Source organism: Notechis scutatus, chromosome 9, assembly GCF_049901735.1.
Source record: "Notechis scutatus isolate UNSWTSFEM ecotype Mainland chromosome 9, rNotScu1.2, whole genome shotgun sequence".
Lineage (NCBI taxonomy): Eukaryota > Metazoa > Chordata > Lepidosauria > Squamata > Elapidae > Notechis > Notechis scutatus.
In genome coordinates this window covers 10,441,951-10,460,087 of record NC_142017.1, presented here as the reverse complement: position 1 = coordinate 10,460,087, position 18,137 = coordinate 10,441,951, and the positions used below count along the sequence as shown (strand labels likewise).

Below are 18,137 nucleotides of genomic sequence, written 5' to 3'. Positions count from 1 at the left end.
GGGGATTTTGCAGTATCGTTCCCCTGCCATGCCCACCAAGCCACACCCACCAAGGCACGTCCATCAATCCACACCCACAGAACCAGTAGTAAAAAAATTTGAATCCCACCACTGGCCAGGATACTGAGGGGAAGTTTGTCAGAAGCAGATGTAGACACTCGGTTGCAGATGCAATTGTTAACAACCAAAGTAGAAATGCAACAATCGGGCATGCTAATTGCTTATTGGTTGTAAACCTTTTAAGCATGCTTCTCACAATGCTATTGTACATTGTCGTTAATATTCAGGATACAGCTGCTTTCAAACCCAGCCGTCATAATTATCTGGATGAGAACAATGGGACTTATTACCCCAAGGATGTCAGGTCACATTCTTTTCCCCCAAGGTCCTTTGTGTAACGCAGGGCTACCATTGGGCCCCCCATTTCTGTTGCTAAGTGATAAAGTTGTTAAGTGGGTTTTTGTCCCATGTTACCACCTTCCTTGCCACCGTTGTTAAGAGAAGCACGGCAGTTACGTTAGTAACATGGATTGTAACGTAAATCTGGCTTCCCCATTGAGTTGGCTTGCCAGAAGGTCATAGAAGGTGATCACAGGACCTACAACCATCCTTCATATGAGTCAGTTGCCCAGGGTCTGAATGTTGATCATGTGACCATGTTAATCGAGGTCTACCCGTAATTCATTCTTTTCCATGAAATGTACTTATGATTATTGTTAATCTTTTGGGCAGGACAAGGACTTTAGAAGCTTCAGGTCCAGCGGCCTTTTTGGAAGGGGTGGGGGAAGGCTTTATTTGTAGTTATGTAATGTGTTCTTTCACACAGATATTCCCTTAACAAATTATAGCTTGAGCCAGAAAGGTTTTATGTTTCTAAAAGCTCTTTCAGTGAGAGAAGAAAATAAACCATCACTTATATGTTTCAGAATATACAAAACTGGCAGCCGTCCTAAGAAAGGGAGGATAACATAATGCCAGGTGAAGGATATTAATCGAAAATGCACGGAGATTTGTTTAATCCAAAGCACACCAGCTTGGTGTAAGAAAAAAACAAAACATTTAGAAAAACAGCATCTGGAAAATATACCAGAGAGACATTCAAAAGGCAGAGCCTGTCTTTTGTTTGAACCAGATGTCAGAGTGCTGGCTTAAATCATTTTGGGTAATAGCCTTAGGATGTGTTGCCTGTCTTTAATGCTAGTTATGAAACAATTCTGATTTTTTTTCTGCGCTGCTTGCCAGAAGTTGAGCTTATGTAATGACAAAGTGAAATATAAATTGTCACATTTTTGGTATTACTGCCAAAAAACTCTGAGATGGGCATGCCGTATTCATTGTGTTTAGGCCTCTGGGCACATTTGGAAATTTATGAGCACATTATAAATTAGATTGATCATATCCGGGCTGCAAAAATCTAGACAACCACCGGTTGGCAGCAAAAAGATTCTGAAGCATTCCCTCTGTTGCCCTCTAGTGGTCATATAGCCCTTTATAGACCAGGTATGATCAACTTACATACAGCATGTGCTTTTCCAAAGTCAATAGTATATAGATAGCTTTCCTCCTCACAAAATGTTTCACCTTTTTGGCGAGACTAATTCAAAACTGCTACTCAGGTGAAGCAAGGAGCTTGGCGGGAGGAGTCCATAAGCACATTCATGTTCAAAACTGCCAAGATCTAAACTTACATACCAAGTTGTTGACATCTAAGTACACTTAAAGAAACTTCTCTAATTAGATGTATTAACGGAGGAACAAAAGATTACACAAACCTCAACAAGCTTTAAGATCCAATTTAACTCTTAGTTTACAAGGCTGGATCTTTCTTCATTCGTCTGGTTGCAATAATTTGAGGAGATGGTTACCTGTGATGTCAATAAGCATCTAAACTACCTTGGCAGCTTGACCTCTTAGTCTTGCTGGCTGGGGAATTCTGGGGCCGAAGTTGAGCAACAGTGCTTTTTTTTAAAAAAAAAAAACAAGTTTTATTAATTTTCAAAACACACAAGTCATCATTATCCATTACATGTTTAAACCTTTTTCCATTATAAATTTAACAAGTCAGATAAACTATAATTCTGTTTTAAACCATTTCCATGTAAACATACAAAAACCTCTTATCCAATTTCTCTTTATTTCTCTTTACTCTTATTCAATTTTATTATTATTATTTCATCTATTTCTTTCTGACTTAGTTACTATTATTCTCATTCTATATTTCTGCAAGGTTTTATTAATTCTCCCCAGAAAAAAAAAACATATACACAAAACATAAAAAAAATCTTTTTGGAAAGTAACTTGGACCCAGGTATCTCTCTCTTCAGGGACTTCAACTATATTCATGCTCATCTTACATATCATTACTTATTTTATTTACCATTCTAAGTCTTCTATATTAACTTCTCCACATATTTCACTCTTCTTAATTCTATCTTAATTAATCATCTTAATTTAAGTCATTATATTTGTATCTTTTGTCCATTCTTTATTGTACCTTTGTCTCATTCCTTATAAAAAAAAGAAATTTCTCCTGAAATCACTAATCAGAGTATGATGCCTTTCTATCTCCCCACTAAATTAATCAAGTTAATCTTTAAAATAACGCCAAATACCCAATCCGATTTTGCTTGGTACATTCTATCTGAATAGTACATCCAAAATAATTAAATACATAGTTAAACAATAAATCTAAATATTAAGAACAAATACTATAATAAAAATTTTATAATAACATCAATACCATAATATTAAACTCTTTAATTAAAACTCAATATTCTATACCTCCCTCATATTATTAAATTTTAAAACCAATCATTATTAAACATTTCAACATTTTAATCTCTTATCAACTCTTAAGCCATTTAAGTTTTCTATTTCTAATACAATACTACAATATCATCTTATGTACCTTGCAAAATCTCTTTGAAGAAATTATACTTTATCCTTTATCCCTAAAAGATTCCTTTTTCCTATTTAGTTTCAAAACTTTGTAGCTTTTCTCCATCTTTTCCCTTTCTTTCTTCTCCCAACAAACCTTTCTACCCCCCTTCTTCTAGCCTCTGCCTCACTGGCTTCCCTTCTCTGTCGTATTCCTTTTCCCTTTTGTTTACTATCATTATATTGATTTTGCACCTTATTTTCCCTTTCTTAAATGTTTTTAAATCTTAAGTCCTTTATTTCTCTTCCTTTCCCTCTTCCTTCTTTCTTGGTCGAGTTCTGAGATTTATTAAAGATGGCTTCCTCTCCTTCTTCTTCTTCTGCTGTCTTTATCTGTTGTAATGTTTGTTGATAGTTAATAAGCGCCATTTCTAAAAAAAGGAAGGCTTCTTTCAAACCAGCTTTACCATTTTTTTTTTGCTTGTTCATAATCTTTTCTCAGTTCCTCAATAGAAAGAGCCATTATAAATCTTTTCTTTTCTTTTCCCCTTCTTTCTTCTTACAACAATCAGAATATTCCAAAGGAAAAATAAAACAGTCCCAAAGTTATCAATCAGTCCAAACCAAGGCAGAGTTCTCACTTTCTCCTCCTAGGGTAGTATCAATCAAAGAAAAGAAAGTCCACATCTGTTTCTTAAAATCTTATTGCAATATATTTTAGTCTTTCAATCCTTAAGGCATCTCCTCCAACAAAGTCTTAGCATACAAATTTTTTTTAGTCCTCTCTCTCCCACTCATCGCTTAAAGCCAATTTTCACCTAAAAAAATAGGTTTCTTAATATTCACTTATTTATTCTGTAGGAAAAGAGGGTAAGCTTTCCTTTCAGCACCATCAAACTGCCGCTTTTTCCTCTTCTCGAAGGTATCATTCAGAAAGTCATACTTTTCAGGAATTTTGTTAAATATGTCTTAGAGTCCTAGGAACCAAGAAAAACTTTCTCCTTTGAACACTTTCTCCACTTCCTCCTGCGCATTCTTACCCGGCTGCCAGCTTCTTTGTGGCGGCCATTGCGGAGCCGCTGCACCGTCTTGGGAAAAGGGGTTCTGCCGGCCGGGAGGGGGTCTGCAACACCCCCAAACCCCTCTCTGGATCCCCCTACCTTCAGCTGCCCCTGCAGGGCAGCCTAGCTCCGCACCCGTCCGGATCGGAGCCCCAAAAATGGCTAGCGCAGCAGGATCGCGCAGCCGCGAATCCCTGCCGCTCGCGAAGCCAACAAACCGGAAGTCCCGAGCAACACTGCTTTTGAAGACCAATACATACTGTCTCCTTATTCAATGTGACTCCCCCGCCCTCCGTAGAAGAAATATGTTTATGGACTATTTACTTTATAGACACTGACCTGAATGGCTTGCTAGAAGTTCTCTTCTCTCTCGCTATCACATTATCCACTGAAATTCAGATTCTTGCTGGTTGTCAGGCTTAAATCTAAGAATGACATGTGGCAATTCTTCCAAACTGAGTTTTTTATTGTTTCATACCTATAGGGAAAAGAAAAATCTTGTCAGACTGAGGACTCAACTGTGTAAGTCTGCATACAGGGGTCTTCAAACTTGAGAGCTTTAAGACTCCAGTCATGTTAGCTCAGGAATTCTGGGAGTTGAAGTCCACAAGTCTTAAACTTGCCAAGGTTGAAGACCCCTGGTGTACAATATACTCTATGAACTATTAAGGAGGCTCTGTCTTCACCCTCTTTCTCTCACAGATAATATCTGTCCCTTCTTAACTCCTCTCCATTGCACAGCACTCCCTCCATGAGATCTGCCTCTTCATCACATCCCACCAGACTAGGTCTAATACAGGGGTGTCAAACTCATGTCATCATGGCTGCATCACATGATGTATCGGGACTTTCCCCCACCTTTTCTAAACTGGGTGTGGGTGTGGCCAGCGCATGAAGCATCCTTACCATGGGCTGGGAGTTTGGCAGCCCTGCTCTAATAAGTCCATCTTAGACTGTTTCAAAATAATTCTGAAAATAGATTCTAACTGGTATTTTTGGACAACTTTATTTCTGCAGGAGGGGGGGGACAAACATTGTTAAATAGGTGAACTGTTTATCCGACTTTATGTAAAGAATCCATTTTAGACAAGAGAGATGAAAGACAGATCATGCTTTTGATAATGTTATTTTTTTCCTAGAAAGTATGATTTAGGCTAAAATTGCTAAAATTTAGACATTCAAAAGTTTACGACAAGCAGCCAAATTAATTGTAGTCCCCATAGCATTGTGTTTAGGACATTGTCTTTTATTATAATCAAAATGTAATTTTAATTCTGTGCACTTAGAATTGACAATGTATAAATATTATATAGAAAGAAAGAATGAATAGATTGAATACTGAGAAGTCAAAATCAATTGTGGGCAACCCAAAGTGGGTTTTTTTCCCCTGAGTTCCCTCTTTAAGAAGTTGGAGATCCAAGAGTTTGTGTTGGTTTAGCAACTGGTTGGAAGCAGCAATTCCCTGAATGAAGTAAAAAAAATGTGAAGTCCCACCCCTGCAACAACCCATGGTTTGAATGTCTAAATCCTTTTCTACACACAGAGCAGGCAACTTTCCCTCCCCAGTTGCACTGATTTTTCAGGTTGGGAGGCAGACAAACAGATCAATAGACATTCAACATTAAGAAAGCATACACCCTATTATTTATTGTGAACCAAGAAGCATCTTATTTCATTAAACCTGAATCCTACAATGCAGCCTGTTATGGAGAAAGCAAGGTAAATATCTCATCCATGGTTTCATTCCCTGAGGTTTTCAAACGAGATCTGGTTTGTCTGTTTAAATGGATTTACCAACTTGTTTATAAGCTTTTTTTTTTTTTTCAGGGCGGGAAGCGAAGCAAATATCCTTTAGAGGAGTAAACATTCACCATTGAAAATGCCAAAAATGAATCCCTCCCCACACACTTAACGCAATAGAATATGACCTGAGCCTTTGGGTGATGGCCAATCATCTTTTTTTCCCCCTTCTCTTGTCCAAAGAACCAAAGACTGGAGCCAAGTTAACTTATATAACTGGCGTGGAGAGATTGGGGTCCAGCTAGGACTCAATGAGATTGAACTGGGTTGAGCACAATGTGGTTTGTTAGGGTCTAAGCTAGTGTAAGGGTAATAAATAAAGAAATAAAATATATTATAGCATTAAGTAGAGAGTTACTCTATAGGCATTTCTTATCTTGCTGTTGTGGAAAATATTTCTCTAACCTTTCACGTGTTGTAAACCTAGTAATAACAAATGCAATCAGTTACACCCCTCTCCTATTGAGACACATGATTACCCCCATCTAAATCAATCTGAATCCCTCTGGTTTATGTTTCACACCCCTGAGAATGAAACGTACTTCTATGGGCATGCAAACTCCTCCATCTGGAGATATCCACACTTTTGAATCATGCTGTTAATAGCCCTCTTAAGTGATCAATTAGCAGGAAAATAGGAGAAGGGATAATGAAAGATAAACAAAACCAGAAGGGCATTTGTCTTTTGCAAGAAAGATGTAAATCTAAGTTAGAGTGTTTACAATGCAGTTACTCTACTTGTAAGGATTTTAAAAGTATAAGAAGACTCTACTTGCTGTATATGTTTTGTAACTTTCCTCACATATCTATCTTGTGTGTATGTGGGGAGAGGTCTTACTCTTTTATTGATCAATAAAAGTTAGATTTTGTTCTTCAAAGTCTCTGCTTAAGTTCATTTTTGGCACATCATGATCTTAAGTTATACCCAAACTTTACACTAGCAACTTCTTTCTGTTCCAACCGATGAAAACAAGATTTGAAAGGAGGGATATTATTAACAAACAGCTCTTTTGCTTTTTTTCTCACATGATCCGGCAACCCTCTTTTGGATAAGAGGACAGAATATAGAAATAGAAATCCATTTCACAAGCCCTGCATGTCAGAGAGGAGGCTTTTCATATATATATATACCTTCCAAATTATTTCTCTGTATCTGAGAATAGATATTATTTTAATCTATAAAACATTCAGATTTTCAGGCTAAAACCAACCAACTCCATACAGGGTCCCAGCTTCTCATTTCATTTTCCTGCAAGGATTTGATGGATTTTGTTGTTTTTAGAGCTTTTGTTCAGGGCAGAAAACGTAGATAAGATATTATTTCAATAAAAATATTCCCACTGAACTTAGCAAAAGAGAAACAAATAGCTGGTTAGAATTGGGAAAAAAGAAAGGAAGGAATTTGCTGTGCTGTAAGATTGGACAAAAACCCATTTCCTAATTTCTTTCAGACAAAATGTTTGCAAATGTTGTAACCTGAACGGAGTGACCAGGAATGAACTGACACGTGAGGCCATAATTAAGGGAGCGCATAAAAGTCGCTTCTTAGTCAGCCTGGGCTGGCAAGAGAGATGGAACAACTGAATCCACAGAGCATTCTGGTGACCGGTTCCAATCGGGGACTTGGCCTGGAGCTGGTCAAGCAGCTGGCAGGGAAGAGCAACCCTCCAAAATGGATCTTTGCCACTTGCTGGGACTCAGCCGGATCTGGTGCTCAGGTGAGGCCCGAGGTGCCTTCAGCCCTTGGTGGGAAGAACAAAGATTTTTTTTTCTTTAACGGAAATTTGCTTGTCTTCTAGGAGGTGGTGACAGTGCAGGCAAGGTTAGAGATAAAGATATACCAGTTTATTAAATGAAGGCTAGTTATATTTAAAATGTATTTAGGATGCTTCTATTTTGCAGAATTCGGGAGAGGCAAATAATGGGAGACGAATTTCTCCAATCAATGGATTGGAAGATACGTGCAATGGCTGCATCTTTGCAAATGTTAAGAACCTGTGTCAGATTTCATCACCTTTTGTTTTTAATTCTTATCCCATTTCAAATAAACCATTTGCAAAATGTGCTGCTCCAGGCTAAGTTTGTGGATTTTTTTTCCCTTTCAGGATCTGAAGAATTTGGCTGCTGAACATCCACAAATTGTCATCATCACATTGGGTATGTGTTTACTGAAAATCCCCTTGGCTGTTTAGCTGAGTTAGTAGTGTGATATTACTAGATCATGTTAAGGAAGCATTAATTCCCTCAGAGCAGATAAACGTTGCCTTGCCTTACCATTGGTGCAGGTAGTCCTTGACTTGTAACCACAATTGATCCAATGGTGGGATTCAAATTTTTTGACCATCGGTTCTGTGGGTGTGGCTTGGTGGGCGGTGGCAGGGGAAGGATACTATAAAATCTCCAGTCGGAGGTGGGATTTGCTGGTTCTCCAAACTACTCAAAATTTCCGCTACCGGTTGTCCAGAACTGGTCAGAACCTGCTGAATAGCACCTCTGAATTGAACCCAACATATCTGTTGTTAAGTGAGACATTTGTTAAGTGAGTTTTGCCCCATTTTACTACCATTCTTGCCCCAGTTGTTAAGACTAGCAGTACCAATCAGCTTTTGCCTTAGCGGGGATATTATGTGCAACATTTTATTAATACAAGGTTGGAACCATTGTGGTTTTAGCCATTCAGTCTCATCTGAGTCACATAACTCTCTGAACAACATATCTGTACCCCCTACTTCATGTAAAGTCCTCACATCATCAGTTAAGTCATTTAATCTTCTTTGCTTCTGCTAATTTTTTCCATTGCCAAACGGATACAGTTTATAACCTGCGTGTATTAAATTGGTGTGGTTCTCTTACTGCAATAACTCACGCTTATTTGATAATGATTTATTGGGTGAATTGCAATTTAATAGGCGTGTATGATATGTTAAGCTGTAAATCAAGAGTTACAAATATTATAAACTACCCAGAGCCACTGTGGAAAGTGGACGGGCAGCATATAAAGTTGAATGTAAATTATATTTATAAATAAATATAATGAATTGTTTAGGCAAAAATCTAGGAATGGTGTTGGATCTCCTACCAAACAATGAAACAAATATTTTGCTAAGTAGATGTACTGGATAATTAATATTCAAGCATAAACTTGGTACATTCCAACATTGGATAATGAGCACACAGGTGCTGTATCTTTCTAATCTTTTAAATGACATTCTAGAGTTATTTCATTTATTTATTTATTTATTTTTATTTTTATTTATTTGATTTGTCGATCGCTTACAAGATAATAGGTATAAGTATAAACATGAGTAAGAATACAGGAAATAGGTACCAATAAATGGGCACAATAAGACAAGGACAGTAGGCCCGATGTTGCACTTATGCACGCTTCTTACAGACCTCTTAAGAATTGGGTGAAGTCAATAGTGGTTAGTTTGAGGTTAAAGGAGTGGGGGTTAGAGGATATAACAACAGAGTCACGTAGTGCATTCCAGGCATTGACCACTCTGTTGCTGAAGTCACCAAACCAACAAAAATGTAATATGCATACATGTTCTGTCTCACCTTTCTTCTTAAAAGATGAAAGAGTACAAACTCACACAAACACAGGCAGGCAAGCTGGCTCGGACTTCACAGAGTTAATTCTTTGGAACTAATAACGTCTTTGGCATTCCAACACGCTCTGCCTGCCAAGCCCGAACTGATAACAAGTAAAAAGCTACTTGCAGAAAATTACAAGGCAGACCACAAAAATCATTCACAAAGAAAAACCTGAAGTAAGATCAAACTTTATCCCATACAAAGTTCCAGCCGACAACACACCCACTTTTATCCCCTGTGGGGTGTGGCTCAATGACTCAGCTCACTCTCTGACCCTCCCATGCCTCCTACGTTGCTGCTCACGTTTCTCCCTACGATGCTGCCTAGGATCAAGCCAACCTTCTTCCTCTTGACTCCCTGTCAGGGGCTGCTCCGATATGCCTTCCTCCTGATTAATCTCAGGCTGTTCCTCTTGGTTGTTTGATGAAACCTGAGGCATTATCAGGGAGGAAGGCATTGCCAGAGAGGAAGGTCCTGGGGAGGAAGGCATTCCCAGTTCCTCCTCCTCATCTTCCGAGTCCTCTTCCTCTAACAGCACAGGCTCGGGAATCGGAGCCACAACACATACGTCTGTGTTAACTAAGTGATGTAACATTAAAATTGAAGGAAGGAGAAAAAGTGGATATCAGACATAGAAGTAAATTTTCCTGGTGATAAGATAGGCAACTTTCTGTACGACCTCCATGGTCTACATAAACCATTTATGGATGTATTCTTCAACACTAACTTAAACCAGATCAGCTGGCACACTAGAGTGAGTTTCTCAGCAGAACCTGGCTTAAATAAGCCATGGCTTCATGCAAGGTTTCCTCTTGGCTACATAAATTCCTTATTGGATTCCCATCAATGAACGTTTCAAAAATGATCAAACAAGCACTTTTCTTGGCAGTAATGAGACTAAACATCATCATCCTATTTTAACACCCCCATAATCCCTTGTAGGAAGGAATGTTTACTGGCCGGATGCCTCTCCTGTCACCAGTGTGGAGTTTTTTCCTCAGCAGATACATTCCCAGTGTGCCAGAGAGAGAAATATCTGCCTCCACCTATGATTGAACTCACAGCCTCCTGATTATTACCACTCAGTAATAAAATTAATCTCCCCTTTTAAAAAAATTCAGCAAAATATCAAGGAATTCAGTAGGACCGAACTGGGGTACAAAGCCAGATATGGGATAATGCATATTTATTTTTCATCCTGTAGACACAAATGATCCATGCAGCGTTAAGGCTGCTGCAGCCAAAGTCACAGAACATCTCAAGGGGGCCGGATTAACCTGCTGGTTAACAATGCAGGGATTTTAAAACTGAGCACAGTAGAGACAGAAACACCCGAAAACATGTCGGACGTATACAAAACCAATGTCATTGGGCCCATGATCGTCAGTCAGGTAAGGATAATATATTGTCCTTTTATGGGGGGAAATCGGCTACTTGGATGGATGGATTCTGCAGAACAGCTATTTGATAGTTTGGATTTTGTCCTGGACTAAGGAAAACTCCTACCTCACACAATTGTGAGGTTAAAAAGCTAAACCAGGAGCCCCTAAACAGGGCATAAACACATGATATTTTTTTTCAAAAGAATTGCCTCATAATTGCACAATCAAGAGATATCTGATAGGCTATGGATATAGTGAGGATGAAAAGATCGGGTTGGTTGGAACAGAGATGAAGGTGGGGTGGATCTGTTCGATTTCTTCTGACATTTATCGGGGAGCCGCTGCATCTTTGCATTGTGGATTTTCATTGGTTAAGAGATATGTTGGTGCCCTTCATTTGTCTGTGTTTTTTCCCCCCCTTCCCTCCTCCAGGCCTTCCTTCCCTTGCTAAGGAAAGCATCCCAAAAAAGCCCTCAGAAAGGCATGAGCTGCAGCAAAGCAGCGATCCTCAACATAACTAGCGAGTGCGGCTCCATGACAAACCTCTTTGCCTGGCATATGAATGAGCTGATCTCTTATCGTTGCAGCAAGGTAGGCACAAGCTAGCGGAAAAGGGCTTTTGTTATGATTAGTGTTAAGGGTAAGAATTTCAGTTTCACTTTCAGTTACAGGCAATCCTGGACATATGAACACCACGGAGCCAGGGTAAGATTCTACCGGTTCAGGCGAACCATTTTTTATGATTCTGCACAGTTCGGAGAACTGGCAAATCATGCCACTGGTTGGCCCTGCCCTGCCCGCTCCTCCTTGCCCTGCCCCATCACTCCTTATCTTGTCCGTGTGCCATCGCTGTGTGCAGCCTGCCTTTGCCCGCCCGCCCGCCGTCACTGCCTGCCTTCCGCTGTAGCCCTACCTGATCTGATCTCCCTGGGTGAGTGAGGCTCTGCAAGCTCCAGTTGCCTACCTGCCACCACTGCTGCCAGTCCTGGTTGAGTCCTGACTCCCAGGCCACTTGGCCGTCATCTTCGCCCGCCCGCCATTGCTGCCTGCCTTCACGATCGGTGAGTCAGGCTCTGCAAACAAGCCCCAGTTGCGTATCTGTCACTGCTGCTCACCTTTCCCCCCTGCTCGCCTTTTGCTGCCATTGCCATTAGCCGTTCACCTCCCTCCCGCTTGCCTTTTGCCGTTGCCGTCGAGAACAGGTTGCCACAGAACACGTGGAGAGGCTTCATGGGGTCTCTGGGTCAGCAGCTGCTTCTCTGCCTTGCTGCTCTAGCTGGGAGAGCGAGAGAGTCTTTCGCGGCACAGCAAAATTTAGCTTTGGGTCCCGCAAGTCCCGCTCTCATCGGGAAACGGCTCCAGGTGGCAGAGAAGCAGACAGGTTGAATCCTTTTCCTTTCTGCTGCCCGGAGCCATTTCCCGATGAGAGCGGGACTTGCGGGACCCAAAGCTAAATTTTGCTGTGCCGCGAAAGACTCTCTCTCTCTCCCCAGCTAGAGAAGCAAGGCAGAGAAAACAGGTCACTGGAGAATACGTGGAGCCACTGCTTTTGCCAGGAGAACGAGGGAGTGTTTTAGCAAGGCGCCCCTGGATCAAGTGCAGAACAGCTGGTTGGCGGCTGCGGGAAGCAGAGCCTGGAAGCCCCGATTCACCACATGGGCAGCCTCAGGGGCGAACAGCTGTGGGGAGAGCTGGTCCAGGCCATTAAGTGAGGACCACGTGTATTTGGTTTGCCAGTCACGTGGCCACCTGCCCTGCCCACCCCAGTCACATTGCCACCTAGCCACGCCCACCAACCAAGCCATGCCCACCAACTAAGCCACGCCCACAGAACCGAGTGTTAAAAAAATTGAATCCCACCACTGGCCACGAGGAAGGAAAACTCACATTAGCAACTTAGAGTTTTGCCTTCTATTTTAGTTTTTTTATTTTATTTGGTTTGTCAATTGCTTACAAGATAATAGGTATAAGTAAAAACATAGTTATGAATACATGGATACATATAAGAAAAATAAAAAAAAAATTAAAAGAAAAATAGGACAGGGATGGTAGGCACGTTTGTGCGCTTATGCACGACTCCTACAAACCTCTTAGGAAAGGGGTGAGGTCAATAGTAGACAGTCTAAGGTTAAAGTTTTTGGGGTTTGGGGAAAAAACCACAGAGTCAGGTAGAGTATTCCAAACATTGACCACTCTGTTGCTGAAGTCGTATTTCCTGCAATCAAGTTTGGGGCAGTTAACCTTGAGTTTGTATTTATTGTTTGCTCTTGTATTGTTATGGTTGAAGCTGAAGTATTCATTGACAGGTAGGACATTGCAATGTATGATTTTATATACCATACTTAGATCAGACTGAAGACAGCGTAATTCAAGGTTTTCTAGGTCTAGAATTTCAAGTCTGGTGACATAAGGTATTCTACAACGAGTAGCGGAGTGGAGAACTCTTCTTGTGAAATATTTCTGGACTTTCTCAACTGTGTTAATATCAGATACGTAATGTGGGTTCCAGACTAATGAGCTGCATTCAAATATTGGTCTAGCAAAAGTTTTGTATGCTCTAGTTAGTAGTGTAATATTACCAGAGAAAAAGCTACGTAAGATTAGGTTAACAACTCTTAATGCCTTTTTGGCTATGCAGTTACAGTGGGCTCTAGCATTTAGATCATTAGAGATGAGTACTCCAAGGTCCTTGACAGAGTTTGGATCATCAACAAGTTCTTGACTATTCAGCCTGTATTTTATTTTCTGATTTTTTTTTGCCAATATGTAAGACAGAGCATTTGTTTGTTGAGATTTGAAGTTGCCATTTGCTTGACCATTATGATACATAGTCGAGGTCTTTTTGAAGGGTAGCAGTATTGTCTGTCGTGTTGAATAGCTTTACATCATCAGCGAAGAGGACGCAGTTGTTCTTAATATGATCACAGAGGTCATTTATGTTAGAGTATGAAGAGAGTTGGTCCTAGAACACTGTCTTGGGGGACACCACAGTTGACAGGTACAGAATTTGATAGGACGTTCCCAATTTTGACCATTTGTTGTCTGTTTGACAGAAATGCTTCTATCCAGTTATGCAGGTGTCCAGAGATACCATAAGATTTTAGTTTTAGGAGTGGTTTGTCGTATACCACTGAATCAAAGGCTTTACAGAAATCTATGTAGATTGCATCTATTGCTTTGCCTTGATCGAGTTGTGTAGTCCATATGTTTTTGCAGTGTAAGAGTTGCAGATTACAGGATAGTTTTTTTCTGAAACCAAATTGTTTATTAGAGAGTAGGTTGTTTGTCTCTAAGTGGGGTATGATGGAGTGGCTAATAATTGATTCCATGACTTTACAGGTGACGCAGCATAAGGAGATTGGTCTGTAATTTTCAACTAGGCTTGGGTCTCCCTTTTTGAAGATGGGGATGACCGTGGCTTGTGACCGTAGTTTTGGCAAGGAGCTTCTGTCAGTGTATGTGGAGGCGAGAGACTGGATGCAATTCAACCATGTGTTTTTTGCAAGAAACAAGCAATAACCAATTTGTTGTTTCTAAGGAGAGGTCCTGGCCCACAGTAAGACCTTTCTGAACTCCCACATTCCAAAGCAGAACATGAAAAGATATAAACCGTTTGCATGTTTTCCCTTCTGAAGAATTGAGAAAATAGTGCAACAAATAGAGCAATGAGTGTCTTAAACTTGATATAAACGTCAGGCACACTTATTATTTGTAAAACTTCCTGGCACAAGATGCTCACACTGTAAACCTCTCAAAGAGCGTTGTAAGCAAAGTACTATGGAGCAGTGTATAAATCTTAAGTGCTATTGTAATTCGTAGATAGTAGGAAAGTTTTCTTAAGATAAAAGCAAAATATTGGAAATTTTCTATAAATTGTCATAGCTTACAGGTGTGAAAATTCTTCCCCCTCCCTCCTCCCTCCCTCCCTCCTGCCAATGAGGAGATGGTCAACTCAATAAGCAGAACTTTGAGGGTGCTGAAAATACTCCGGGGTGTCTATCAAAAAATATGAGGTTAGGAGGAACCTTAAGCTTTCCGGGTGTAATATCTTTCATCAAACACGGACAGAGAAGGTCTACTTAGTAGGTTCCCGTAAGGTCCTGAAAAAACGTTCCTTCTGTCAATCAATATGGAGCCACTGCCAACAGGATGGAGGGAGGGGAAGAAGTGAGTCATACCTGGGAGGAACGAGTGGGAGGAGATGATAGCATATCTTTACCGATACGTTAATGTTCTTATCTTTTGCAGGCCTTTGTGGGGTGTTCAACATATTGACCAAGGCAGACTTTCAGTTACAGAAGCTACCCGTGAAAGGGCTGGCATCCCTGAATCCTCAGATGAACCACTAATTGATTTCCTCCTTCTTTTGTCTCCTTCTCAGTCTGCTCTGAACATGCTGACTCGATGCCAGTCCATGCACTTTGCCAAAGATGAGATCCTGTGCGTTACATTGCACCCTGGGTGGGTGCAGACTGACATGGGAAACAAACTGGTAAATGAACTGGAGAGAAAAAACACAAGCTCCGTATAACAATCAGAAAACAAGTGTGGGCAAGATTCATCGGATTAGGAGTGGAATCTTCTGAAGATTTCTGAAATGTTTTGTTCCCGCTGGATCACGCCATACCACCTGCTGTTTCTCCTGGTGGGGGGAATGATCTCTGAATTGGAAGCATTCCTAAGGTTTCCAGGGGTACTTCAGACCCCTGTTGGAAGAAATATCCATCTGGTTCCGTTCCAAGCCAGGAGAAAGACAGTGGAAACAGGGAGGTTAATTGGAAAAATTGTTTCATGGTGAAGCAGAACCATCAAGCCCATGGTTCTGGTGCAACTGACCACATGGAGTTGAGAGAGTGGGGTATTTATACATTATCTTGGGCTTTGCACTTGGACTTCCTGTTCCTGTGCAAGAACATATATTCTGTTGGCTGTTGTCTGACTCCCATGGGGCCATGGACAAATCCTAGGAATCTGTCTGAGCTAAGTTTGGTTAAAGCTTGCTGGGGGTGGTGCAACTGAGATGATGCAATGAAAGGGCCTTGGGCAATTCCTATCCTTGTTGGATCTGGGGTGAGGATATTTGCTTAGGAATGGACTAGCTATTTCCTAATCTCTGTTGACATCTGCTGAGGGCTATTGAGACAGGTGGGGGCTGCTTTCCAAGAGCATGTTTCTCCATTTCTCATCCAGGGAAATATAATATTCTGCTTTTTAAATATTTCTCAAAATATTCCATTCTTCTAGGAGAGGGGTGGGTGCTAACTTTCTACACCACAAAAAAAAAGCTTGTTTCATTGGAACACTCTGCGTGAAACACCTTGAACTATTTGAAGTTTGGAAAATTTATTTACTGAAATCACCAAACCACCCTAGTAATGTCATGGCCCCAAAGGAAATATTTCAGAATTCTTCAGAATATTGCATTTCCCAGATCAACAATTCTGCACAACCCTAACAATATCAGTTAACACTGGAGTAATGCAAAGGAGTAATGCAAAGTTTGCTGCATCCTGAAAACGAAATCTGCTTCTAGACAAAGATTTCATTGCACAGTTGCCATAAATAATTGATGGGAAATGCAGATGGCTTGGGTTTTGTTTTTTCTACTGCTTTTTTTAAAAATAAAATTTTTAAACAGTTGGAGAATGGAATCCAGATAGAATCTCTTTCAGGACTGATCTTCTGTTTTGATTTCATGGCTGTTAAGTAATTCACTGCCACTTTATGTTACCTGGCCTTGTAGATGTTATTTTTTCCACCATGAATCTCTTTTATCCTTTGTCTATTTTTTTCCCAGGGATCACCCCCACTGACAATAGAGCAGAGTTTGCGAGCTACTCTGAACACCCTTGGCCGTCTCTCTGAGAAAGATCATGGCACATATATTAACTGGGAAGGGAATCTTATTCCTTGGTGAGATAACCAAGAATGTTGACAAAGTCCAGAAATATTTCAGAAGAAGAGTTCTCTACTTCTCTACTCATTGCAAAATACCTTATGCCACCAGAGTTGAAATTCTAGACCTAGAAAACCTAGAACTACGCCGTCTCCGGTCCGATCTAAGAAAAGTATATAAAATTATCTACTGCAATGTCCTACCTGTCAATGAATACTTCAGCTTCAACCATAACAACACAAGAGCAAACAATAGATACAAACTCAAGGTTAATCGCACCAAACTTGATTGCAGGAAATATGACTTCAGCAACAGAGTGGTCAATGTCTGGAATCCTCTACGTGACTCTGTGGTTTCTTCCCCAAACCCCAATAACTTTAACCTTAGACTGTCTACTATTGACCTCACCCCTTTCCTAAGAGGTCTGTAGGGGGCGTGCATAAGCGCACCAACGTGCCTACCGTCCCTGTCCTATTGTTTCTTTTCTTTTTTTATTTTTCTTATATGTATCCATGTATTCATAACTATGTTTTTACTTATACCTATTATCTTGTAAGCAATTGACAAATAAACAAACAAACAAACAAACAAACAAATAAATAAATAAAATCTGCTCCATAGTACTGCAGAAGGATGTTTTCACCAAAGGCAATGCAGCTTTCTGTCTTCAGTGCATATTGTATCCTGTTTCAATTCTCGCTTTCTTGAGTTACTCTGTCTGGTGTCCATAAAACCTTGCTCACTCAGGGTCTTTCAGGCCCTGTTTGATCTGTTCTGATCTTCTAGATGTCACTGCAGAAGACTGCAAAAGCATCCACTTCTGTCCTGCAAGCTGAAGATAATTTTTACCCCCAGAAATCTAAACTACACCAACGGGAAATTCCTGACTTCATTGCAATTGGGAATAATGCTCTGGAAAGAGCACACATGCCAGAGCGAAGTCTTAGGGCGGAGAATTGGTTGAAGTAGCACTGTTGGGGCTACAACCTCAAGACAGGTTCAAATTTGATGCAGGCGAAAAGCCATATTTTCTGCCATGCTGGTCTCATCTATTGAACGAACAAGCAAAAGCTATGTTTTAAAAAGCATATAAAAACACAGCCATTTTTTATATCAATTTTCCATGCAATATAATAAACCTTTAATGTAACCTAAGCGATTAGTTTCTTAAATCTGTTTTTTTAGAGAAATGCTTTACCAAATGCCCTAATACTCTATTGACAAATGCATTTAATCAATTCTGTTTCTTTCTGCAAAAAATAAAAATAAAAAATCACTTAGAACAAAAGTGACCCAACATATATTTTTGGGTATGTATCTTTCTTGTGTTGGAAGAAATATCCTTCTGGATTCAGAGAAAAAGACACTGGAAACATGGAGGCTGTTAGGAAAGATGGTTTAATGGTGGACAGCAGGACCACATGGCTTGAACCTCCAAAGTGAAAAGGATGACCACATGCTTCAAGGTGAAGGAAAAGATCAAGAAGGCCGACCAAGATGTTGAGAGACCCTTATATATACCCT

At 40.3% G+C, this 18,137-nt stretch overlaps 1 protein-coding gene and 1 long non-coding RNA gene across 2 annotated transcripts; one reads left to right on the top strand and one right to left on the bottom strand.

Annotated features, from left to right (window-relative positions):
• Window positions 1-784: 784 nt before the first annotated feature.
• LOC148129826 (uncharacterized) lies at window positions 785-9,637 on the bottom strand. Its single transcript, XR_015750638.1, has 3 exons — window positions 9,458-9,637; window positions 4,278-4,416; window positions 785-949 (listed from the first exon to the last, which is right to left on the bottom strand). It is a non-coding gene; the product is annotated as an uncharacterized LOC148129826 (long non-coding RNA).
• Window positions 7,287-17,265, top strand: LOC148129825 (uncharacterized). Its single transcript, XM_087971559.1, is given in 7 exon segments — window positions 7,287-7,456; window positions 7,844-7,895; window positions 10,540-10,605; window positions 10,608-10,726; window positions 11,150-11,308; window positions 15,099-15,209; window positions 16,515-17,265. Coding segments are annotated over 7 exon segments (774 nt in total). The 5' UTR covers window positions 7,287-7,309; the 3' UTR covers window positions 16,635-17,265.
• Window positions 17,266-18,137: the final 872 nt, after the last annotated feature.